The 27,248-nt window shown below is 35.7% G+C and overlaps 1 protein-coding gene and 2 long non-coding RNA genes across 6 annotated transcripts in view; 1 reads left to right on the top strand and 2 right to left on the bottom strand.

The window, feature by feature from the left end:
* Positions 1–122: 122 nt before the first annotated feature.
* LOC133178572 (uncharacterized) lies at positions 123–24,101 on the bottom strand. 3 transcript variants are annotated; one of them, XR_009719995.1, is made up of 11 exons: positions 24,067–24,100; positions 14,665–14,708; positions 14,318–14,379; positions 14,002–14,100; positions 13,515–13,573; positions 13,357–13,383; positions 13,086–13,157; positions 10,903–11,035; positions 7,582–7,769; positions 4,256–4,400; positions 123–2,517 (listed from the first exon to the last, which is right to left on the bottom strand). It is a non-coding gene; the product is annotated as an uncharacterized LOC133178572 (long non-coding RNA). The 3 variants fall into 3 exon arrangements; XR_009719993.1 differs by lacking the exon at positions 13,515–13,573; XR_009719994.1 differs by lacking the exons at positions 13,515–13,573; positions 14,318–14,379 and having other exon boundaries at positions 24,067–24,101.
* Positions 24,102–24,104: 3 nt separating this feature from the next.
* On the bottom strand, positions 24,105–25,640 carry LOC133178573 (uncharacterized). 2 transcript variants are annotated; one of them, XR_009719996.1, is made up of 3 exons: positions 25,375–25,640; positions 24,446–24,631; positions 24,105–24,277 (listed from the first exon to the last, which is right to left on the bottom strand). It is a non-coding gene; the product is annotated as an uncharacterized LOC133178573 (long non-coding RNA). The 2 variants fall into 2 exon arrangements; XR_009719997.1 differs by having other exon boundaries at positions 24,446–24,622.
* A 191-nt stretch (positions 25,641–25,831) lies between these two features.
* Positions 25,832–27,248, top strand: part of LOC133178574 (uncharacterized) — a 50,340-nt gene continuing 48,923 nt past the window's right edge. Inside the window, exon 1 of the mRNA XM_061313288.1 lies at positions 25,832–25,930. Coding sequence (XP_061169272.1) covers positions 25,918–25,930 — 13 coding nt within the window. The 5' untranslated portion in view covers positions 25,832–25,917. The remainder of the gene's footprint in view (positions 25,931–27,248) is intronic.

Genomic DNA, 27,248 nt, shown 5'->3' with positions numbered 1-27,248 from the left:
GTATATTTGTATTTTATATTTCACTTTATAATCACAATTCGTGTGTATAAAAAGGAAGTTTTTCTTTTTTTAAATCACCACCTCTTTCTTTAATTTGAACTGAAAATGAACACAAGAAAATCTACAGAAGTTCATAACTTTATTGCTTTCAATCCGTTTTGTATTCTCTGTGTACATTACTACATCATTCATCAAGTGAATTATAAAGGCCTAAAACAATGAAATTACAGTCAAACTTTGATACCTCGGACTCAACGGAACTGAGAAGAAACTTGGAGGAATTGAGAGACCAATGATGAAATATAAATACAAAAAAGTGACTGAAACTTCCAAATCACTTTGAATTATCCATGGTATTTGAGATATCAGTGTTCAAAATACTGAAGTTCAACTGTACTTAGAGATCCCTTAATCCCCCAGTCAGGTTCTTAATGAAGCAAAATACAATCTAACAAACATGTAGTAATGTGACTGAGGTTACATCAAATTCTTCAAATAATAAACAACATAATATTTTACAGTTATGGAATGGGTATGAGGGAAATAGCAAATTTATGGTTCCCCAAGGGAGGAAACTATTTCCCGAGGCAGAGAAGCCGCCGAGGGAAACAGTTTCCTACCGAGGGGAACCATAAATTTGATATTTCCCAAGTACCCATTCAATCACTGTTTTATTATACAGAAACAATCATGGGAGATTTATTAAACTAGAGACTCAGACATTTTTAAAAACAATACAGAGGTATTTAAATAATCACAATTGCATATGATCAAAAATATTGTAAGATAACTAATGCATCAATACCGAGGAAAATAGAATTATTAAAAAAAATATAAAATAATTTCACTGACACTTCGAAGGATTATTGTTGCCTTCATTTTGCTAGAATATTTCAGTATGATTTTGACATCGCATGTCGAAATGTTTTGACGTCATACTTACATTGCTAATAACATTACGTCACAGACTCGAGATTCCTTGAATGCTCCGCCCACTGTTCATTTTAATTGGTTAAAATTATTAATATTCATGAGGGAGTAGTCCCAGGGAGTAGCTCCAATTTTTCAGGGAGTAGTCCTCAGATGAGGGAAATAGTATCTTCTCAGGGAAATAGACAGTTTTATGGTATTAATTTTATATAGAGTAATAACAGTAGAGGTATAATAATAAAATCTACAGTACAATGTTCTCTGTGTACACTTCTAGATCTTTCATTAGAATGGATTATATAGGCCTAAAATCAGTAGAATTTTGTGTTAAATGCTTCAGCCAATTTCCTTGAACAAAGTTGCCCATGTGGCACAGTAGTAAGAGCGTCCGCTCTAGAGTCACAAAGTAAGGAGTTGATCCTTACGTCATGGGTTCGAATCCCACTGTGGGACGTGAATACCAGTCCTTCGGATGAGACTGTATAAACCAAGGTCCTGTGATACAGTAGGTGCTGACACAAAAAAGATCCCTCACTGCTCAATGGCACCGAGTGCCGAGTATAGGTCAAAATTTGCAGCTCTCCACCAGCAAGTGGTGGCGTCTCCATATCAGTGAAAAATTCTCAAGAGGGACGTTAAACAACAAACAAACGATCAAAGTCTTTATGTACATGAAAATAATTAAATTATGAAAACAGAGCTTCTAACAAAATCTTCTATGAAATATACATGATGTAATACAAGAATTATATCTACAATACAACACACATGCACACATACATCTTTAACAATGATATGCTATACTATATACAGTGTTCAGTTTGTTTTACGATGTAAAGCTAATCTCAGCATCTTCTTAAAAATTATTGACAGGCTGGTTTCTTTCAAGCACTGGCACCAAGTGAAAAGAAGACGTTCACAGTAGGATTTAAACATTAATTAGCCCCAAAAAATGCAGATCAATAAGAGACAAGTATAAATCTAGTACAATAATACTGATTGTGCATCATAAAATGATATACATGTCACTGACATTGAAGAACAATAAATTGCATAAACACAATGAAAGTGCTGAAATTTTTAACTACATTTGATTTACAGCGAGTTGGCAATAAATAAACAAAACATTTCACTAAAACATAAAGTCTCAATCGACTTATGGACCAGAATTTTTTTACACTACAATGATTATAAATATAGACTGGTGACTAGAAACCAAAATGTCTTAGATTTATACATAAGACTTATACATAGAATAGTGTAGCTAATCTTTCTGATCAAATTCTACAGCTGCATGCAGAGAATATGACAGATGATTTGGTGACAATAATTGACCTGCATGCCAACACTTTCACTGAAAGGGAGTGAATATTCCCTCGTAAGTGCAAACATGCTATATGTACATTTGCAATGCAACTGATTTGTTGTTTGTGATCTTAGTTAATCATACTTATAAGTTAAATTATAGACATTTCTATTTTAAAACATCTTTTATTCCTGTCCTCATATGTCAGGCCAGCACTGTGGCAAACTAAATTTGTAACAGCTTCCTTTAGTATCACAAATGGAAGGCACTTGTGTCTCATTCTGAAAAAAAGAAAAAATTTCAATATAATAATATTCTATATATATATATATATATATATATATATATATATATATATATATATATATATATATATATATATATATATATTAGGGATGTCAACGAGTACCCTGTTAACTGGGTACTCGATCGAACGTCCGAATATCGAATACTAAAAATGGTACTCGGTTACTCGGATATGTATTTTTTCTTATTTCAATGGACATATTTTTTCAAAAACTTATCAAAAAATAACTTAAATATGCATATGGGTAATTAGCGTGTCATCATCTACACATGTAAACACCCAATATAGCCTATGGCTGTGTATATACAGTAATTAGTGACCAATCACCTGGTACACAGCTGTTCTCACCTATTGTGATCCTTAATTTTTTTATGGCTTCCATGATTGTTTTTCAGTGAACATTGTTTAATATGGTCTATTATCTTCAAATCATTTTTACATAATTTAGTTAATATACGGCAGCGAAATCGGACATGCATAGAAATGCCCCTACCCACTTCAAAATAAGTAAAGATTTAAAAAAATGTTTAAAGTCAGTTTCCATAGCAAGTTTAGTGTATACGGGGGAAACAACCAACATATGAAAAAATATTAGACTAGCAATCCAAACAACATCCGTTCCTTCTCTTTCGCTAGTCTAATCATCACAAATCTGCATAACAGATTGTCCTCCTTTTGCATTGATGAAATAGATCCTAAACAAGAACTGTAAACTATCTGTAATTTTGATGTATTAATTGCGTCATTTGTGTTAATTTAATAAATAAATTTAGTACCAAAAATCATTTCTGTTGGACTCCATGTCTCCATGTTTACATACATTCATAAAAAGCGATAAAAACAGCTTTGGGGTTTAACAAATTAACAATTAAAAATTAACAAACTTGTATTTACATTTATGTATATATATATATATATATATATATATATATATATATATATATATATATATATATATATATATATATATATATATTTGTGTCTGCTTTCCTTTGATACCAAATACAAGAGACCCATGGGCCACATTGCTCATCTGAGCACATTGGCTAAGAAAAAGCACAAATCAGTTCAGTATTGAATAGTATTTGATTCCCCATTGTGGCCCAACCCTGGCCTAACCCCAGGGGTTATCATTTGAACAAACTTGAATCTACACTACCTGAGGATGCTTCCAAATCAATATGACTGATAATGGCTTTAATGTTCTTGAAAAGAATACCGGTTATTTTTAAAGATTCATTCTACCCCCGGGGATTATCATTTGAACAAACTTGAATATAAACTATGTAAAGAAAGTTACCTATAAGTTTGAACTTTTTTGGTCAAGTGGTTCTTGAGAAGAAGAATTTTAAAGATGCCACCACATTTTCAATTTTTCTGAAATATCTTCCCTTGAAAGAGGACATGGCCCTTCATTTGATCAAACTTGAATCCCCTTTACCCTAGGATGCTTAATGGCAAGTTTGGTTGAAATTGGCCCAATGGTTCTGGAAGAGAAGTCGAAAACGTGAAAAGTTTACGGACAGAAGACAGACAGACTACAGATAAAATGTGATCGGAAAAGCTCACTTGAGCTTTCAGGTCAGGTGAGCTAAGAAGTATATGTAAGGAAAAGTCCTGAACTTCTATAATTTTCTTGGATGTTCTTAAATAGAACAGGACAGGACATCTACTGCATAAATGTATCAGAAGGAATAAACTTCCAAACTTACCAAGAAAAATCAATCAAGATCCTCTCCAGTTCTTCATTTTCATAGTTAAAAAGAACTCTGCTCCAAAAACTTTAACCTGGGACACCAACACCAATGCTGAGGGTATCACATAAGGTTCCCCAATTTCGTTGAGTTGAGCTAAAAACTAAGAAATGACTTTTTGTATTATATTCTATGACATATTTCTTGTATAAGTATCTCATTCAATTTCAATTACATCATTTACAATGATATATTATCATAGGTGAATAGCAGAGGGGAATAATTTCTCTCAGTAGAATATAAATTAATGAAGCCCAGTTCAAGCCCTGCCCCAAACCCGGACACTTGACCAAGTGTTCCAAAATTTAAAACATTTGTTAAAAATGCCCTTGCTCAACACAACTTTGTACTCTTTTTGTCTCCTAGTTGCCCAGGAGCATAGATGGAGATTTTCAAAGAAATAACGATGTTCAGATTCCACACAGCCCCACATAAACACCAAAAGACCTGACTCAGGGGGCTATTATTTTCATAACTTTAAAAGAGGTATCCTTGCTCATCATAACCATACCATTCATTTGTCTGCTTAATACCACTAGGTAAAGAAGAAGATATTTAGAAAATTTATGCATTTCACTATCTTATCTAAAAAACACCTAAACACTCTGACCTAGATTGGGCCATGAAATTCACCATTTTGAAAGAGGCACCTTTGCTCATCATAACTATGCTTTTATTTTTGGTTAGCTCAATATCCAGGTGCAGAAATGAAAATTTCCAAAGATATACTGCATATATATATACTTCAATAGGCCCCCAAAACACCAGAACCATTGACCTTGGAGCACCACATTTAACAATTTTAAAAGAAGTTTCTTGCTCATCAATCACTAAATTCATTTGCTAAATACCCAGTAAAACCTCACCCTGACACCAGAACCCCTGACTTTGGAGCCACTTATACTTAGATTTCTGCTTAATACCCAGGAGCAAAGAAGATTTTCAAAGAAAAACATACCGGCACACAAGCATCAATAAAGCCCCACCCTAACACCAGATCCCCAGGGCCTGGGGCCAAAAATTTTACAATTTAAGTAGAGGTGCCCTTGCTTATTAGAACCATGCACCTAGTTTACCTGATAAGTTATACAGAGAGGAGAAGGTTTTTAAAAAGAATTTATCCATTTTCATTATATGATCATTAGAGCTCTGCCCTAACTCCAGAATCCCTAACCCTCCTTCATGAATTTCAAAGTTTTGGTAAGGGCTCAGTGCTTATTACAATCATGCCAACAGTTTGACTGCTAGATGTCCAGGAGTTATGATGAAGATTTTGAAAGATTGCACTAATTTTGATGGTTTAAACTCCACCCCTCAGTCCCCAGGGGGAGGGGGGGAGTGACCATGAAATTCAAAATTTGTGTACCCCTTCACTTATTAATGCTATTCCAAAATTAGTTGAAATTGGTTCAAAGGTTCAAGAGAAAAAGCTTAAAAAAAGACCTATAGTTTATGACCAACAAATGACACACATCCACAGAAAAGTGACTCAGGTGACCAAAAAATATATTTCTTTGTACATAACTTGTCTCCTAATGTGGTCTTATCCTATATGGGGGTCATGATTTGCATAAATTTGAAACTGCACTACTTGAGGATTCTTGCTTATTAGACTTCCTTAACAAAGCCAAGCTGCTCTTTAGAAAAAAAAAGATTTATAAGTATTTTTCCTATATATATGTATTCCTGTGTCAAATCTTTCCTGATCCTAAATTCTGGGACCACAGTTTGAACAAATTTGAATAGATCTACTCTTTTGTCTAATCCTAATATAAACTCCTTTAGTTGCATGATAGGCTTCTTGATTGTAAACATGACCTTTTATGCACTATAGCTACATATAATCAGTACAATATAAAACAAGAGGCCCATGAGCCACAATGCTCATCTGAGGAATACAACCCTTCTTCATCAACAGATTCTTTTTCCTGTACATATTCCTACTTAAAATTTGATATCATATTGTAGCCCCACCCTTTTCCCAAGAGTCATGATTAACAAACTTGAAATTACACACCCGAGGATGCTTCCATGTAATCATGACTAATCATGACTTTGCTTGAGAAGATTTATACAGATTTTTCCTATATATTTGTAGGTAATACTTTCATCCTCTACTGTGTCCCCACCCTACCCCCAGGCATCATGCTTTGAAAAACTTGAATCTAAAAAAGTTGTTGTGGGTGCTTTATTGTCAATATGACTAATCATGCCTTTGCTGTTCTTAATACAAAATAAGATTTTCCCTATGTATTCCCATGTAAAACTCTGATTGCCCGCACTTGCCCCACCATACTCCCAGGGACATGAATTGTATAAAACTTAATTTATTCTATGTCAGGAAGCTTTTACTTGGGTTTCGTATTTTCAAGCCTAGTGGTTCTTAAGAACATTTGAACGATCATACCAAATTTTTACTGTTTCTTAATTATCTCTGCTGGGAAGAGATGTGGTCCTTCGTCAGAATGAATTTCCTTTACCAAAGCATGCTTTGTACAAAGTTTGTTTGAAATTGACACAGTGGTTCTAGAAAAGAAGGTGAAAATGTGAAAAATTATAAAGGAGATGGACAAATGCACAAATTTTGATCAGAAAGAGCTCACTTGAGCCTCCAGCTGATATGAGTTAATGCTAAATAGAGATGTTAGTGTGAAATAATTAATTCAGGAGGTAATTGAATTAGATCCCTCTTCCTTAAAACTTTGATCATTTTTTGTGGTCCCATCCTACCCCAGGAGATCATGAATTGAACAAACTTCAATCTACACTACCTGAGGATGCTTCCCCCACTTCTGCCCCACTCTACACCCCGTGGTCATGATTTGAGCACACTTCAACCTACACAACCTGAGGATAATTCAATATAATTATGACTGATCATTAGTTTGCTGTTCTTGAGAAGATTTTTAAAGATATTTCCTATATATTTCTATTTATAAATTTGATTCCCTGTTGTGGCCCCATGGCTAAGCTGTGCTTAAGATGAATATTCGTTAATGAGTTTTTCTATATATACCTATGTAAAAATTGTTCCCCTGTTGTGACCCCGCCCTGAAAAAAATAAGGCAGAACATTCAAGAACTTAATGAAAATTGTGGACTTCCTGATACCACATCAGAGCGGAAGGACATGCCAGATATAATAATGCCACCTTCAGTGCCATTGGAAAAACCCCATTCCAAGCTGCCACCAATGTGACTTGTACCACAAGTGAAAATGTTACTCAGAGGAAAAATGTTGTAGCAGTGTTGTGTGGGAATAAACTATGCAAGAAAGGCAGACACCTGAGAAGCAAAGGAAAGGAAGTTATCTGCCTAAGACACGAAGACTGCACTGCAACCATTCCTCCAGAGGCCACCACTGAAGATGAGAAGAGATGGGCTGCAAAATGGTGAGTTACAAAGTGATGACCGTCCACTAGTCATTTCCCATTTCACCAGTGATGGAGATGGAGCAGCTGCATCTGGTGAATCTGAAAAACAAGGACATGTCATTGAAAACCTTAAAGACTTGCATCATTTCTTTGACTCTCAAAGACAACAGAAGAAATCCAAAACTGCGAAAAATCCAAAACTGTTAAAATGCATGTACAGTATATATCTCAAAGAAAATACTGTAGATCTAAAAGATATCAGCTCTACAATAAAACATAGGTAATCAAAGATTACATAACTCAACTCAATGAATGTTTGTGTAAGGCAAAGTCCCACACTAAACAAATAACCTAGTAGTGTGCATCCCTAGATGCAACATTTATGCAATTTTGTTCTGATAGGGCTTTACAGTTACTTGGGAATGGACTAATCTAAGAACTTTTAACTTGCCAATTATCCAGAAATCCAGCATCTGAAGCAAGTTTGAGAATGTTCATCCCTTGATGCATCATCCTTGCAAGTTCGGTTCAGAAAGGCCTTATAGATTCTTGGTAATGGACCTGAACCAAAAACTTTAACCTGGTCACTCATCTGGAATATGTAGATCAAATCAAGCATCTGAAGCAAGTCCAGTAGTGTGCATCCTTAGATGTATCATCCATACAAGTCGGGTCAAGGTACAGCAAATAGTTACTTTAGAATGATCCTGCTCCAAAAACTTTAACCTGGTCACCCATCTGGAAAACGTAGGTCAGATCCAGTATCCGAAGCTAGCCTGGTAGTGTGCATCCTTAGATGTATCATCCATGCAAGTCTGGTCAACATGGGTCTATAGTTACTTTAGAATGAACCTGTTCTATAAACTTTAACCTGGTCACTCATCTGGAAAATGTAGGTCAGATCCAGCATCTAAAGAAGGGTGGTAGTTAGCATCCTAAGATGTATCATCCATGCAAGTTTGGTCACGATAGGGCTTATAGTTACTTGGAAATGAGACCTGCCCCAAAAACTTGAACCTGCTCCAAAATCTTCAACCTGCTTTAAAAACATTAACCTGGTCATCTTTTAGCTGAAATTGCAGCATCTGAAACCTTGACTGGTACAAAGAAACACACTATAAACATCTTCCATGCAACTCTGATTTATGTAAGGCATAGAAGTGCTGAAAAAGAAAACTGCTGCAAAAACTACCGTATTTGGCCGAATATAATACGCATTGGTGTAAAATACGCACCCCCCTTTTTGAGCCTGAAACTGGGGGAAAAAACGCAGTTCGGTTGTATTATACGCAGCAAAAAATTTTACCAAGCGGTGTTCTGAATTTTTGAAAATCGCGGTAATTTGCTATGAAAATCGGCGCGGAGATAAAGTGTCGAAATTTTACAGAACACGATATTCTATTCAAATGCGTTTTTATTTTTTAATCTTGACTTTCCATATCGCGGCAATCTGGAGGAAATTATTTATTTTAACAAAGCACGAGATAATGTTGCATTAAAGTATTAACAGAGTTTATTATTAATTTTTTTTAGCAAACGGTGATATTGAAATTATACGTCGCCGTATTCTAACTATTCTTTGTGGAAATAATTTTATTTCAACAAAGCACGAGATATTGTTGCAAGTTTAACAGATGTCATATTTATTTTTAGTTAAAGATAATCATGTTGAAAATTATGTAAATTTAACAGGGCAAGCGATATTGCAATATCAAAGTATTCATAGACTATGTTTTTCCCCTTTTGAACTTGAAATTAATTAATTAAATAAATGGCTTATGTTATAAAAATAAAATCAAAATTTAACAAGCGTATAAAGTGTAGTTATCAACACACCTCCAAAGCTGTGAAAAATGATGTACAACGGGGGGATATATGTCTTCATACATCGAGGTAATCTTCGTGGATATCTTATTTTCTACAGAGCACAAGTAAATGATAACACTTAAGTTTCAACATACTTCATATTTCCTTTTTTAACTCTCAATCATTTTAACACGAGGCCGGTATAAGATAAAGTAAAATTACATTTAACAAGAGTTTAACTGTTTAATGTGTCGTAATCAACACACGCTTATACATACGAAAGATCATAAACCAACCCCCGATTTTTTAACAAAGAAAATAATCAAAGCCATTAATAAGGGCAGTAAATAATCAGTGCTCTAACTGTAAAAACAATGCTTTGGAGTCGGTTAACAATTTAATTGCCTGGAGGGGTGTTGAGGGGTAATTATCAATTGACAAGCGCATGTGTTCACAACATTGGCTTCCATTCATTGGGACGTATAGAGGGGTGTTTTGAAATGAATTTTCACAGAGTTATTTAAAACCTAAAATAAATTTTATTTTATTGTATTTCATTAAAAAATGACATTACTTTTTTGACCGAGTGTCTGACTGATTAGCTATAGGTACATGTGTACTATGATTATGGAAGCACGTGGCAAAGGAATGTGTGAACATCTATAAATAACATCGTTAATGGCGGCCTACACGGAGACGATGAACTTGCAGCTCAAATTAATTTTAACTTGCTTTTAAATTTAATTTAACTATCAAAAGGTTATAAATATAACATTTTTAACAAGTCTACATTCCAACAATAACTTTCCGAAGTTTTAAATACGGCAATAAACAGCAAGAAATTGCACAAGTCTCTAGGTAATACTACGGTATGTGCGTATGATAGCCGTGTTTCACATGAAAGAAAAACCTATCAAAATCCCATTGTGGTGTAAAATACGCACCCCTTTCTCACAGAAAATTATTTTGGGAAAAAAGTGCGTATTATATTCAGCCAAATACGGTATAACCTGGGACGCCGGAGGTATCACATAAGCTCCCCCAACTTCTTTGAGGTGAGCTAAAAATCTAAAGACACTTACAGTAAATCAGTAACAGATTCAATATTAAAAAGGAAGTTGTGTGAAAAGGGAGGGGGGAGGGAGGGGAGTGGGGGGCATTGATGCTGTGTATTTAATTTAAATGTATGAATTTTGTAATTAATAAATAATTTGTAAATTTATAGACTATATAATAATTGTTGTTATGTTTTATTATGCACTGATTCTATTCAACTGTGTAAATGGGGAAAATGTGGAAATGTAAATGATGTATAATTGTATGAGTAAAATGTGACATTTTCTTATATGAGGGAGTCGATACATGTAAAAATGTTTTAATTTTATCTTATTAAAATTATTTTAATTAATTATCTTGTTTTTCTTACCTATCTGATGAACACAACAAAGGTTACAGAGGTGATTGGTAGAAATACGGGTGTCAAAACTCTCTGTTGATGACCAGACAGCATACTGCATTGAATATCCGCCATTACTGATCTTAAACATGGGAGACAACTCCTGAAATCAGAGAAATTGTAGTCAAAATGAGAGTTACCTGTTACTCTTTAGGTCCGACACAATGAAATAATTTCACTACATGTTACTATATAGCTTCAATTAAATTAATTAATTAACTAAGACTCTAAGCAGATAATCAATGAAAGAGAAAATAAAGATTAATGCTTAAACAAACAAGAGGCCCAAGGGCCTTAACGGTCACCTGAGTACAATACAACAATTTAGAGGATCCATAAACTGATAAATGAAGCTCTGTTGCCCAAAAGCAAGAAAATAGTATGATTTGCATCAACAAAATAATTGGTCTAGTATCTATCTGTCCCCCATTCATCACTATTACCATGCAGAATATCAACAAACTGTCTATTTTTTAATCCCATATTTTTACTTCTCACATTGGCCTCTCTTGGCCTTTGAAGAACAATTAAAAAGGATAAGTTATTTTTGTCTCAATTTTATTCATCTATTATTTCCAAGTCTACCTGGGGCCATGAATTTCACAATTTTGGAAGAGGCATTCTTCCTTATAACCATGCACTTCCTTTGTTTGAAAAATACCCAGGAGTAGAGAAGAAAATTTTGAAAAAATTTATGCATTTTCCCTATCTAATCAATAGAGCCCCACCCTTACACTAGAACCCCTGATCCAGGGGCCATGAAATTCACAATTCTGGAAAAGGCAACCATGCTTGTCATAACTATGCACCAAGTTAGTTTATTTAAAATCCAAGAGCAGAGAAGATTTTCAAAGAACTAATGCAATTTTACTATATAATCAATAGAGCCCCGCCCTAACACCAGAACCCCTAACCCTGGGGCCATGAAATTCATAATTTCTAAAAAGGCAGCCATGTTCACCATAACTATGTTCTTAAATACTTTATTTAATACTCAGGAGCAGAGAAGAAGATTTTCAAAGAATTAATGCATTTTCACTATATAATCAATATAGCCCCACCCTAACACCAGAACCCCTAACCCTGGGGCCATGAAATTCACAATTTTGGAAGAGGCACTCTTGCTCATCATAACTATATACTTAGTTACTTTATTTAATACCCAGGAGCAGAGAAGAAGATTTTCAAAGAATTAATGCATTTTCACTATATAATCAATAGAGCCCAACCCTAACACCAGAACCCCTGACCCTGGGGCCATGAAATTCACAATTTTGGAAGAGGCACTCTTGCTCATCATAACTATGTACTTAGTTACTTTATTTAATACCCAGGAGCAGAGAAAAAGATTTTCAAAGAATTAATGCATTTTCACTACACAATCAATAGAGCCCTGCCCTAACACCAGAACCCCTAACCCTTGGAACATGAAATTCACAAGTTTGGAAGTGGCACTCTTGCTCATCATAACTATGTACTTATTTAGTTTATTTTATATCCAGGAGCAGAGAAGAAGATTTTCAAAGAATTAATGCATTTTCACTATATAATCAATAGAGCCCCAACCTAACACCAGAAACGCTGACCCTTGGGCCATGAAATTCACAATTTTGGAAGAGGCACTCTTGCTCATCATAACTATGTACTTAGTTGGTTTATTTAATATCCAGGAGCAGAGGAGAAGATTTTCAAAGAAATAATGCACTTTCACTATATGATCTATAAAGCCCCACCCTAGCACCAGAACCCCTGACCCTAGGGTCATGAATTTCACAATTTTGGTAGAGGGCTCAATGCTTATTACAATCATGCTAACAGTTTGACTGCTTGATGTCCAGGAATAAAGAAGAAGATTTTTAAAGATTGCATTAATTTTGGTGGTTTTAGCCCCACCCCTTAGGCCCCAGGGGGGGCAGGGACCATGAAATTCAAAATTTTTGTTCCCCTTCACCCATAGAATGCTATATGCCAAATTTGGTTGAAATTGGTTGAGCGGTTTCAGAGAAGAAGCTAAAAATGTTCAAATGTTAACACACATTGCACGATGACAGACAAAAACGGATAGCTATAGGTCACCTGAGTGACTCAGGTGACTTAAAAATTGAGACCAGAAAAAATACACCCTGACAGTAATTAACAGTAAACATATCTACCCTGAAATACACGTAGGCTTCACATGTTAACAAACATACTACACACCATCCAGGATGTTGCACCATGCACACCTAAAAAAAAGTTCCCTTTAATTAAGTGGGACAATTCTGCTAAAGATATGATATTCTTAGCTCACGAGTCCAAAATTAATACTGTAGGCCTAAAATATGATGCCAAAAATGAAAAAATAAAAATAAATTGTCTCGTTATATATACAACTATAACTGACTAAGTTCATTTTGATTGGCTGTTTCCTTTGAACATACTCACGTCTTGTAATGAAATCTGTATTCATTTCTGAAAATATAAGTGCATAACATCAAAATCACTTTTCTTAAAGTTCTCCTCAGAAGAATATTATCTATGAGTGAAGGCAATGTCTATCATAAATTGAATGTTCTAGTAGTGTGCAAATCTACATGCCTTACCATACAAGTTTGGTCTAGTTAGGAATTATAGTTTCTTGGGAATGTCCAAAATAATCATCCTGAAAATAAATGTCTTATCATCCACTTAAGTCAGAAGCATCATCCATGCAACTTTTTGTACAGGTAGAGCTTATAGTTACTTGAAACTTTGGTACTTTGTAAAAGTTTTATGGGCAAGTTCATTCCCAAGTAACTATAAGCTCTACGCTTAAAGTTACTTGGGAATGAACTTGCCCATAAAACTTTTACTGGGATGTCAACACACTTATAAAGCAAAAGCTCATCTCGACTTTGTTGAGGTGAGCAAAAAATATTCAGTTTACTGCCTTTTGAACATTTGTTGCCACATTGTAGAATTGGTAGTGTTTTCTTTAAATATGATTATTATGCTGAGGAGTGTCCAAGAAATGTAAAACAATGTATTCTCTGGGGGAAAAAGTGATTCTATCACACCATCTAAGTTTGTTGGTATGCCAGTCTAACCTACCAAATGAACCACTTGTAGAAATCTTTATGGATGAGGAATTAGTGTCTTATAGTCATCCTGCCTCCCAATGATGGCATCATCAGAATCTGTCTCCATTCACTGTAATTATGACAAACTATTGCATAATTTTAAGTTGAAAGGAAAGCAAATGATATTTATATGAAATAACAAGATGTGTTTGTGAAACATTGTTGTCCCCTATGGCAGTTCAAGACAAAGGTTTGGATTTTTCAAATTTAGGTTGAGGTCTACAAGGTTAAAGTAAAGAGTTCAAAAAGTGTTTGTATTCAAAGAAAGGTCTTGTCACAACAAATACCATCTTCTCTAGTCAAAGGTTTCTGATCTGCTACTCTCCTTACAAACCCTTGGCATATGGTGCTGTCAAAAGATGGGAAGTACAGTCTAAGCAAAAAGTCTGAATCAGATCTGTTCATCAATTTTTAAAATCTCTTATACAGATAATATGCAGGAATGTTTTTGAACTCAGTCAAATTAGTTTATCAGTTAAAAGACATGTTCAGGACATACATGTATATCAAAACATACAAACAAAGTGATTACAGTCTTTTGTCCCTTTTAAGTCTATTTGCTTTAAGGGGAGGGGATGGGTGGGTACTGAATAGCATCTTTTGATTTTATCAAATGACAACTATGTTAACCTACCTTTTCTCATCTTTGCTCCAGCCTTTTCTTTCTACTTGTTTTACCTGGAAAAATGCACAAAATTTTCATTTTAGGTGTTGTACTACATTTTAACATCTTAGAATTTCATGAAATGGGATCTTTTTTCACAGTTTTCATCAAAAGAGCAGATCTGAAAAAAAATAATGACCTTCTTAAGAGATATATGAACATGTATATGCCTATTATGAAAGCATTTCCATATTCTAAGAAAATAAACCACCAAATACATGTACTTGTTTTTAACAAAAAAATACTGTATAAGTGGAAATCTTAGTGAGATGCCAATTTAGAAATTTACCCCCAAATTTTTAGCAAGAAGTAATTTAAGTGATTTTGTAATATCAAGAGAGAAAGCTATAACAGCCAAAATAGAACAAATTGTTAGCAATATTCAATTTTAGCAATCTCAGTTCCCTCACTAAAAATGCCAAAATTGAATCCTCCCTAAAAATTCTGCTTCTATGGTAATTTGAATTCTCAGAAATTATACTCATTTACAGAATTGCAAATGATTTCTTGCAATGACAAAGAATTTAAAATAAGTATAGATGATTATAAAATACAATAAAAATCTTTGAGTATATCTGGTGCAGTTTTTTGGGGTTATCAAACACATTTTTAAAATTGTTCTTTCATTTGCAAAAATTCCAGTGAAGTAAAATATGAAACTAGGAACATTACTTCATCAACCAAACAATAATAAAAACAAAGGGGGAGTTTCGATAAGGCGGTTTTTCGGCCCCTCACAAAATTTTCTGAAATTTTTTATATTTTGTAGAAAAACTCCTTATCGTCCAAAAAATATGAAAATAATTTATGTGACGCATTTTCCGGTCACGTGATAATTGAAAATTTAAGTATACCCCCTTTCGTATATTTTTGGAGTAGACATTTTTATAGGGGGAAAGTGGATTTTTTAAATCGTCAAAATAATAAATGAAATAGGGTAAATATGAATAAAGACATAAATTAACCAATTTCAACAATTTTTTTTACGGAAAATGGTATTTACCTTACGCGAATGTTTTTTTTTTTAAGGTGCGATATTTTTCTGGTGTGTTAAACGTTACTTTTCTTTAAAAGAGGATGAATTGATCTTATAAAACGTAAACATATATAGAAAGTTTTAACATCATAATTAATCGACAGTTTATATGTAAACTTTACAATCAATATTTAACATTTTCCCATACGAAAAATGCAAATGATAAGATATATGGACATGAGATAGGTAAACGTAAAAACGTCATATACAGGGATATGCAATACATTTTCATCAATGAGATTATACAACTACATATTTTATAAAAATATACCTTAATATCATATAATTGATATTAAAGAGGCTGGGGGGTTGTGGCCATTTTTAGACTATATTGATCTCCTTTAGAAGAAGAGCTCCATATGAAGATATAGAAAATGATCAAATTTTAAAACTAAAATTTTTGAAATTTTCTTTGCCAAATGATAGTTGACAGCTTAAGATATCATATCTAAAAATTAAAGTTAAATCTGGTGGTTAATTTGTGGTTAATTTGTTGACCCCCCAGCCTCCTTAAATAAAATGTTTTGAATTAAAAAGATTAAAAAATAAATGCAACTTTATATACATACATGAATAAGAAGTTTATTTAAAAGAATCATATTGCTATGTAAGCCGGTATGTTGTAGGTGCAAGGTAAGAAAAATATTTTATCTGGCAGCCACCACATAATTATTTGGCGGCCACTAGAAAAATATATCTGCCAAATAGCTTTCCTGCGGCCAAAACATAAATAACTGGCAGCGACCAGAAACTTATTTGGCGGCCAACACATAAATAACTAGAAGCAGGCAAGTAAGTTTCTTGCGGTGTAGACATGTAATCTTGCTAATAAGGCATGAAACTCCCAGATTTGACTACAAACAGAAGTTGTAGATGTCATTAAAGGCAGAGATTTTAAGCACCGCCTTTAAAAATACCTGGTCTGTGTACCTCTGTCAATCAAGTGCATTAAGGTACATCATTGGGTGCTACAACTTGATTGGCAAACCACTAAATTTTTTCTGGCAGCCGCCAGATATTTCAATGGCAGGCCAGATAATATATTTTTTTTTTACCTAGCACCTACCGGCTTCAGTATATTGCAATGTATTTGATAATATGAATAATATTAATTACAGTCAAAAATATTTTATCATGATACGTAATATGTGAATAGCCAAATGATGGAAAAATCTATAATACATTGAGTGTTTCCTTTTCATAATGAAACTTAGAAGTATTTGCCTGCATTATGTTTTCAGCATAACTGAGAGAATCCCAGCCAGGACTAATTTCCTATCGCTTCCCCGCTCTCCATAGATACTTAAGTTGCTTCACCAACTCTAGTCACTCCTCATTTAGAGAGTTTTAGAATTCATTATAAATGATTTGCTAGACCAAAGCGCAGTTCGAAATACACGTGTAAATGCCAAAGATATGTGTTTAATCCTTAATCAGGCAGACATATGCGCCTAGACATCCAAACTTAAAACAATCCACGTTCCCTATATGTCAATCACACGGAAATACATGGGCACTTCTCTAGCATGTTGGAGCGTGAATTTCTATACAAGAAAGTCAAAAATATTTGTATTTTTGACTTTCTTGTAACTATGCATGATAAATAACGTTAAGGAATGGACTTGCTTTAAAACTTTTTTGTTCAGTCAGTCAGAAAATGTAAGAAAGTTCCAGCATCTGAACCATGTCTGGTAGTGTTAGTTGCCTAGTTGCATCATCAGTGCAATTTTGGTTATGATAGGGCTTATAGTCACATAAGAATGAGACACACTTCAAAATCTTTAACCTGCTCTATCATTAAGGAAATGTAGGTCATATCCAGCATCTAAAGCAATCTAATAGTGTGCATCTGTAGATGCATCATGAAGCAAGTCTGATCAACAAGTGCTTACAGCTGCTCTGCTCCAAAAACTTAAACCTGCTTTTAAAACATTTACCTGGACATTCTTTGGCTAAAATCCAGCATTTGAAACCTTACTGGTGACAAGGAAACATGCTAGATCAGGTGACTGTGATTAATATAGGGCATAGATATACTTGAAAAAAAATCTGCTTCAAAAACTTTTACCTGGAACACCGATGCTGACGGTATTACAAAAGCTCCCCCAACTTCGAGGAGGTGAGCTAAAAATGTGACGTTAGCGTTAACGTTATATGTTGGCGACAAAAATAGTATCAAAATGAAGACAGGATACGATAATGTTTTCTACTGTTAATACATGTATAATCGAGAATCTTCTTTAATTCAACAAAATATGCTACTTTTGGCTTAGTATTTTAACACAGAGTCAGATCAAGAAACCAGGAGTTTCTACTTTTAGATATGCATGTTATGCAATTTTCAATTTTTGGATATGAAGTGCACAGGCGACACTCATCATATTTCAAGAAATTAGTGTGCAGAGTATATCTAATTACTGAACAAATTTAGGTGAGTGTCCCTCATGCACTTCATATTCTAAACATCGATTTATAAATGCCACCCTCTTATATTTTCCCATGAGCCTAATGTTAACGAATCTGAGTGTACATCTAAGTATGTATCAGCTACAGTGTTAATTCTTCTCATATTAACTTTTAAAATATAAATAACAAAAGTTAACATATTTATCTTGAATTCTAAACTAGTTTTGAAAAAATAAATTGAAATTTATTTTTAAGAAAAAGTGGGCCGCTGAGCGGCCTTATCGAAACTCCCCCTTTAACATCAAAATTTCAAACTCAGAATGTCTGGATCTAAACTGACTTGTTTTGTTCCAGCTTGACTGGGTTAGGTTTTAACTAGAGTGGGTTTGATTCTAAACTGACTTATTCATGTTCCTGTCTAACTGGATTAGATTTCTACCTGACTGGGTTAGGCTCTAAACTGACAGTTTTATGATTCTGCCTGACTGGGTTAGGTTCTGAACTGACTTGTTCATGTTTCTGCCTGACTAGGTTACATTTTTTCCTGACTGGGATAGGTTCTAAAACGACTGTTTTATGTTTATATCTGACTGGGTAGGTTCTAAACTGACTGTTTTATGATTCTGCCTGAGTGGTTACTGTGTGGTTGCCTGAGTGGTTGCTGCCTGACTGCCTGAGTGGGTAAGGTTTCTACCTGAGTGGATAGGTTCTAAACTGACTGTTTCATGATTCTGCCCGACTGGGTTAGGTTCTAAACTGACTGTTTTATGTTTCTGCCTGACTGGGTTAGGTTCTAAACTGACAGTTTCGTGATTCTGCCTGACTGGGTTAGGTTCTTAACCGACTTGTTTATGTTCCTGCCTGACTGGGTTAATTTCTTAACTGACTTGTTCATATTACTGCCTGACTGGGTTATGTTTCTACCTGACTGGGTTAAGTTCTGAACCGACTGTTTTATGCTTCTGAATGGGTTATGTTTCTACCTGACAGGGTTGGGTTTTAAGCTGACTGTTTTCTGATTCTGTCTGACTGGGTCAGGTTCTAAACTGACTTGTTCATGTTCTTGCCTGACTGGGTTAGGTTTCCACCTGGCTGGGTTAAGTTTCTGCCTGACTGGGTTAGGTTCTAAACTGACCGTTTTATGATTCTGCCTGAGTGGGTTAGGTTCTAAACTGACTGTTTAATGTTCCTGCCTGAATGGGTTAGGTTCTAAACTGACAGTTTGGCGATTCTGCCTGACTGGGTTAGGTTCTTAACTGACTTGTTTATGTTCCTGCCTGACTGGGTTAATTTCTTAACTGACTTGTTCATATTACTGCCTGACTGGGTTATGTTTCTACCTGACTGGGTTAAGTTCTGAACCAACTGTTTTATGTTTCTGACTGGGTTATGTTTCTACCTGACAGGGTTGGGTTTTAAGCTGACTGTTTTCTGATTCTGTCTGAATGGGTCAGGTTCTAAACTGACTTGTTCATGTTCTTGCCCGACTGGGTTAGGGTTCCACCTGGCTGGGTTAAGTTTCTTCCTGACTGGGTTAGGTTCTAAACTGATAGTTTTATGATTCTGCCTGAGTGGGTTAAGTTTCTACCTGACTTGTTTGGGTTCTAAACTGGCTATTTTATGATTCTGCCTGACTGGGTTAGGTTTTAAACTGACTTGTTCATGTTCCTGCCTGACAGGGTTAGGTTTATACCTGACTGGGTTAGGTTTTGAACTAACTTGTTCATGTTCCTGTCTGACTGGGTTAGGTTTATACCTGACTGGGTTAGGTTTTGAACTAACTTGTTCATGTTCCTGTCTGACTGGGTTAGGTTTCTACCTGACTGGGTAAGGTTTTAAGCTTACTGTTTTACAACTCTATGTGACTGGGTTAGGTTCTTAACCAGGGCTCGACATTAACTTTTTTTCCTACTTGTCCATTCGGACAAGTGACCAAGACATTTACTTGTCCGAACTTCAACTTCACTTGTCCGAAAATTTTTCAATAAAGATCTAATACTGTCAACTTGAAAACTAAAATAAAGTCCATTACACATGACGTGCTTGGTTGATTAGTGATGTTATTGATATTTACAACAAACACATAAAACGAAATTTTATCTAGGCTTTCTGTCCTGACAACAACATAAATGTCCACAAGTGAACCAAACTTCGTTATGTTCGTACGTTCCATACCTTCTCAGTAGTATGCAATTAGTGAACTTCGATCCCGATCCAATGTGAACTCAATATTAATAGCGATCCCTATCGGGATCAAAGTCCGGTTTATATGTACAGCTTCCGTCTTGAAACTACCGATTAACTTTCACAATCGCTCTTATTATTATTTAGAGACTCCTTTACATTAAAATGCACTTGTCCAATCGGACAAGTGCCCAGCAATATTCACTTGTCCGTAATTTTTTTTCACTGGTACCGGGCAAGCTGACAAGCGTTAATGTCGAGCCCTGTTAACTGACTGTTTTATGATTCAGCCTGACTGGCTTGGTTTCTTAACTGAATTGTTCATGTTCCTGCCTGACCGGCTTAAGTTCTAAACTGATTTGTTCATATTACTGCCTGACTGGGTTATGTTTCTGGGTTAGGTTCTGAACTGAATATTTTATATTCCTGCCTGACTGGGTTAGGTTTCTACCTGACTGGGTTAGGTTCTGAACTCACAGTTTTATGTTCCTGGCACACTGAATTAGGTTTCTTCCTGACTGGGTTAGATTTTAAGCTTACTGTTTCACAATTCTACCTGACTTTGTTAGGTTCTTAACTGACTTATGTTCCTGCCTATCTGGGTTAGGTTCTAAACTGACTGTTTTATGATTCAGTCTGACTGGCTTAGGTTCTTAACTGACTTGTTCATATTCCTGCCCGACTGGGTTAAGTTCTAAACTGACTTGTTCATATTACTGCCCGACTGGGTTATCTTTCTACCTGACTGGTTAAGTTCTGAACTGACTGTTTTATGTTTCTGACTGGGTTATGTTTCTGCCTGACTGGGTTGGGTTCTAAACTGACTTGTTCATCTTCCTGCCTGACTGGGTTAGGTTTCTACCTGACAGGATTAGGTTCTACACTGACTGTTTTATGATTCTGCCTGACTGGACAAGGTTTTAAACTGACGGTTTTTTGATCCTGCCGCACTGAGTAAGGTTCTGAACTGACTGTTTCATGACTCTGCCTGACTGGGTTAGGTTCTAAACTGACTGTTTCATGATTCTCCCTGACTGCATTAGGTTCTTATCTGACTTTTTCATGTTTCTGCCTGACTGGGTTAGGTTTTTTCCTGACTGGGATAGGTTATAAACTGACTGTTTTATGTTTTTACCTGACTGGGTAACGTTCTAAAATGACTGTTTCATGATTCTGCCTGACTGGGTTAGGTTCTGAACCGACTTGTTCATTTTCCTGCCTGACTGGGTTAGGTTTCTACTTGAATGGGTTAGGTTTTAAAGTGACTGCTTCATGATTTTGCCTGACTGGGTTGGGTTCTAAACTGACTTGTTCATGTTCCTGCTTGACTTGGTTATGTTTCTACCTGACAGGGTTAGGTTCTAAACTGACTGTTTTATGACTCTGCCTGACTGGGTTAGGTTCTAAACTGACTGTTTTATGATCTTGCCGCACTGAATAAGGTTCTGAACCGACTGTTTCATGATTCTGCCTAACTGGGTTAGTTTTAAACTGACTTGTTCATGTTCTTGCCCGAGTGGGATAGGCTTCCACCTGACTGGGTTAGGTTTCTGCCTGAATAGGTTAGGTTCTAAACTGACAGTTTTATGTTCCTGTTTGACTGGGTTAGGTTTTAAGCTTACTGTTTTACAATTCTACCTCACTGGGTTAGGTTCTTACCTAACTACTACCTAGTCCTTGTTGCACCCGGAGTCACATAGGGCAAGGATTAGGGATTAGGGGTTAGGTTCTTAACTGACTTATGTTCCTGCCTGACTAGGTTAGGTTCTAAACTGACTGTTTTATGATTCAGCCTGACTGGGTTAGGTTTTTAACTGACTTGTTCATGTTCCTGCCTGACTGGGTTAAGTTCTAAACTGACTTGTTCATATTACTGCCTGACTGGGTTTTGTTTCCACCTGACTGGGTTAAGATCTGAACTGACTGTTTTATGTTTATACCTGACTGAGTTGGGTTTTAAGCTGACTTTTTCTGATTCTGCCTGACTGGATTAGGTTCTAAACTGACTTGTTCATGTTTCTGTCTGACCTGGTTATGTTTAATCCTGACTGGGTTAGGTTCTAAACTGCCAGATTTATGTTTCTACCTGACTGGTTTATTTTTCTACCTGACTGGGTTAGGTTCTTAACTGAATGTTATACAATTCTGCCTGACTGGGTTAGGTTCTAAATTGACTTGTTCATGTTTCTGTCTGACTGGGATAGGTTTCTTCCTGACTGGGTTGGGTTCAAAACTGATAGTTTTATGATTCTGCCTGACAGGGTAATATTTCTGCCTGACTGGGTTTGGTTCTAAACTGACAGTTTCATGATTCAGCTTGACTGGGTTAGGTTCTTAACTGACTTGTTCATGTCCCTGCCTGACTGGGTTAAGTTCTAAACTGTCTTGTACATATTACTGCCTGACTGGATTATGTTTCTACCTAACTGGGTTAAGTTCTGAACTGACTGTTTCAGTTTCTGACAGGATTATGTTTCTACCTGACTGGGTTGGGTTTTAAACTGACTGTTTTCTGATTCTGTCTGACTGGATTAGGTTCTAAACAGACTTGTTCATGTTTCTGTCTGACTGGGTTATGTTTAATCCTGACTGGGTTAGGTTCTAAACTGCCAGTTTTATGTTTCTACCTGACTGGCTTAGGTTTCTACCTGACTGGGTAAGGTTTCTACCTGACTGGGTTAGGTTCTTAACTGAATGTTACGCAATTCTGCCTAGGTTCTAAATTGACTTGTTCATGTTTCTGAACTGACTGTTTTATGATTATACCTAACTGGGTTAGGATGTGAACTGACTGTTTTATGTCCCTGATTGACTGGGTTACATTCCTGACTGGGATAGGTTCTAAAATGAATGTTTTATGATACGCTCCGACTGCGTTAGGTTCTAAACTGACTAATTCATGTTTCTTACTGACTAGGTAATGTACCTTCCTGACTGGGTTAGGTTTTAAACTGAGTGTTTGATGTTTCTACCTGACTGGGTTAGGTTCTAATATGACTGTTTTATGTTCATGCCTGACTGAGTTAAGTTTCTATCCGACAGGGTTAGGTTCTTAACTAACAGTTTTATGATTCTGCCTGACTGGGTAATGTTCTAAACTGACTTATTCAATTTTTAGCCTGAGTGGGTTTTGTTTCTGCATTACTGATTTGGATCTGAACTGACTATTTCACGTTCCTGCCTAAGTGGGTTAGGTTTCTGCCTGACTGGGTTAGGTTCTAAACTGACTGAAGGAAGTCACTTTAAGTCTGGGTAAGCTAGGTTCTAAACTGACTTTATCATGTCCTTCCCTGACTGGAATATATGTTGTTCTGAACAAGATTCCTAAATGACCACACTCAAGTTTTTGCTTATTCTTAATTATTTCCACTTGAAAGGGGGCATGATCCTTCATTTAAATCTTTACACAAGGATACTCTGTGCCAAATTTGGTTAAAATTAGTTTCAGAGAAGAAGAGGAAATTGTGAAAAGTTAACCAAAAAATCAATGATGTAAATGACTACATGCTACAATCTAATTGAAATTAAATCCTTTGATCAGCTCACATATGATCGCTACACAAAGTGTGTAGGGATCATATGTGAGCAGATCAAAGGATCTAATTTTAATTAGATTGCACATGCAATGGACAAATTTGGATCAAAAAAGCTCACCTGTGCCAAAGGAGGAAGGGGTATTGATGCTGTGTATGTAGTTTATATATGTTCTATTTTTATTACATATTAAAATTATTTTCAACAATTACCTTGTTATTTTACCTGTCCAAAGAACATGACAAAAAAAGATAACAGGGTGATTGGTAGAAATATAGGCATACAGGTGTCAAAACTCCCTTTTGGTGAACAGTCTGCATCACTCATTGTTTATCCACCATTAGTGATCTTTAACAGAGGAGACTATGTAGGTTTCACATGTTGACAGTCTACACACCATTGAGTAAACTACATCATTTCCAACTAAAAGAAATCTTTTTTATTCACAATAAATGGATTGAAATATGCTGCTCAAAATAACTTCAAAATATCAATAACTTCCTCATTCAATTTAAAATAAAATCTTATTGAAAATACCAGATCATAAGTTTAGTTTAAGTACACTTCATACTTTCTTGGACGTTAACAAACCTAGATGAAAATGGCAGATAGGCAAGTTCAATTGCTGGTGATCAGATACAAGAAGCTCAGGCAGGTCCAATTGCTGGTGACCAGATACACTTAGTGGTTTGGATTGTGCTGACCGGGATGTCGGCATGGGTGGATTAGAGCAGCTTACAAGCTATGCAGGAGTCCAAGTTTGATTCCCTGTCAATCCTTTCCAGTTATAATATTAAATTAACATATGAAAAAGCATAGATATTAGCGAGCGCAGCGAGCAGCGCAAAGCGCCGCTCATCACTGGGAGCTCTAAAAGCAATGCCTGGGTGAAGAGAAAATTCTGACTTTGCAAATTGATCCAAATGAATTTTTTTCCACAGTTACCTGTGGTCCCATAATGCTTTGCGAATTGCTTCTCCCCACAAACAACGTTCTCGCGGTAGCAAGAAGTTCCCAAAAAAATATACACCCATGTTGATTTGATGGATATATAGCAGACAAATAGTAGATTAAAACTTCTTTATTAAAATAAGCCCTGTTCAGACTTTGTTTTGGTAATGCTACTTACAAGCGACGTTATATGACGTCAGAGTCTAGACGTACTAAAAGTCTCGTGCAGTTTGATAACTTTGAAGAGCCCGATCTAAATTAAAACTGAATATAGGTATCTGCGCTCACCCTTACGGTTGCACCGTCAACATATTAAAAATATACAAGACATTGTACGTTCGAAAATGACAAAATAATTCCCCTACTCTCGCACTGAAAGTCTTCAAACTTCTATACATTTATAATATATATATACACACTTTTGAATAAATTCACTAAATTCTAAAGAAAATAAGGAGCTGTGTAAGAGTGTGGGGTGCTAACTTTATTGAAAAATGAGAGGGGTAGATGTTGATTATACTAGGCCTACGTTTTCTAGTGGGGTTTCTAACCATAAAAATACACCTCACCCTCCGGCCGCCAGTCCGCTTCTTTTTTCTTATACAATGCACATAACACAGCTCATCGACGTGTAGCATCAATGTTTCGGTGTATTTTTCTTTGTGACCTCTTCGTTTCTACTTCCGTTTCATTTTCAGTTCTTGCTAATCATGCCAAACGTTATTTCTCCCGCCGCTAAACTAACTTCGGGATCGATGTACTCAGCTACATAATATAAAACTGAAACCATACCGGAATTAATTTTCCCGAACTGCTTGACTGGTTAAGTAATAGACTCTACCGTAATGGGGAACGTAACCACCCGCCATTCGGCAAACCTCGGCTGATTCCGTCACCTTCATTCGGCAAACCTCGGCTGATTCCGTCACCTTCATCAGGTACGAATCGGCCGAGGTGTGCCGAGTGAACCACCCGCATTCATATTTAAGGTGGTTGACCTTCACCCTTTTATCTATATGGTAGGAAGAAGGAAACTGACGGTCACTTCGTAAGTTTGTCGCGCCAGTTGCAAGTTGCCCATGGTGAACGCATGGAAATAGAGTGGTTAGCTCATGAGAGGGAAAAGTAAGTATAAATATCAATGATTTTTTAAGTAAACGACAATTTTCGTATGAAAAAGAATGCAGTAAGTTTAATAAGAACTTAAACAGTTAAATGAAACATGTACGCATGGATAGACATGAAAGAACCACGTCTAGATAGAATGTTCTATCGTTAAAATAATAAATGTCCTACGGACCAAGTTGTGGCGAGGGCCTGTCCCAAGTAACAGTTAGATTATTCTAACTAAACCACGCCCACTTCACTTACACAGTTGCTAGCTGTGGCTATAGGTGCAAAACTGCAGCTCTTGGTGGTATATTCCATATAAGCAAAAAGTACACATCGTTTTCTCAAGGTAAGAAAAAATATTCATACTTGGTTGAGTAACGGAAAAAACATTGATTGTGAATCTTGTATATCAATTTTATTTTGTTGGACATCCAATGCAAAATAGCATTAATAAGCAATCTGCACATTTTTTATATTTTAAAAATGACAAAACTTTTGATTGTTATAAAATAGCTGTGATGGTTAATTTAATCAAACTGAAATTGAAAATCTATCATAAAGTCAATATCAGCAACAGGAACTCAAGATTGGGACCTGGTAGAGAAATTAACTTCTGGATATATTTTGCATGAATATTAATTCGATGTAAATCATGTTTAGATTATATAATTATTCAGCAAACAAAGTTCCTATTTTTCAACATAAGGGGTTAGGTTAAATCTATAACTTTACATTAGCCTGCAAATGAGGTGAGAGGAATTTAAGCCACGTCTGTTGTAGCTCTCAGAAAAAAAAGATGTTGACAGACCGGTTGTCCATTCTACAAATTTCTTTAGACCAGTGAGCTACAGATCTGCAGGTAATTAAGGCGTGCGGGTCAGTGTTGGGTCAGTGTGTGAGAACAGTCAGCCATTTGTTGGACTGGGTCCCATGTGAGCTACCCAAATCCAATGATTAATGCTAGCTTTGGTGAAGAGGACTTCACTAAACTATGTGATACAACTGTGAACAATTTAAAAGTTTCCAACATGTCCAAAGAAAAGGAAACAGGTCTAGTACAATCATTTGATTTAGCTATTAAATCATGGTGATTGTACCAGACAGTTATTTCTTAAACGAAATAACAAAGAAGACCAGTTCTGGTTATCATGATACATTAGGTTGAAGTCAAGTTTAATAACCAGGATGCATCCCTGTCCACAAAATGGCGTGGAGAGATATATGTGATAGAAATAAAGTGTCCCTTACAAGTACAGAAATTCCAGTCTACGATTGGCGTTGACAGATCGGCTTGTGCAAGGTCTATTTCCTGAACCCTCAGCATAAATAC

This window comes from Saccostrea echinata, unplaced genomic scaffold, assembly GCF_033153115.1.
Source record: "Saccostrea echinata isolate AGI-Se365-2 ecotype Australia unplaced genomic scaffold, CSIRO_AGI_Sech_v1 ptg000003l, whole genome shotgun sequence".
Classification (NCBI taxonomy): Eukaryota; Metazoa; Mollusca; class Bivalvia; order Ostreida; family Ostreidae; genus Saccostrea; species Saccostrea echinata.
Note: the sequence above shows the minus strand (reverse complement) of the source record. Positions and strands in the feature narration are given on the sequence as shown.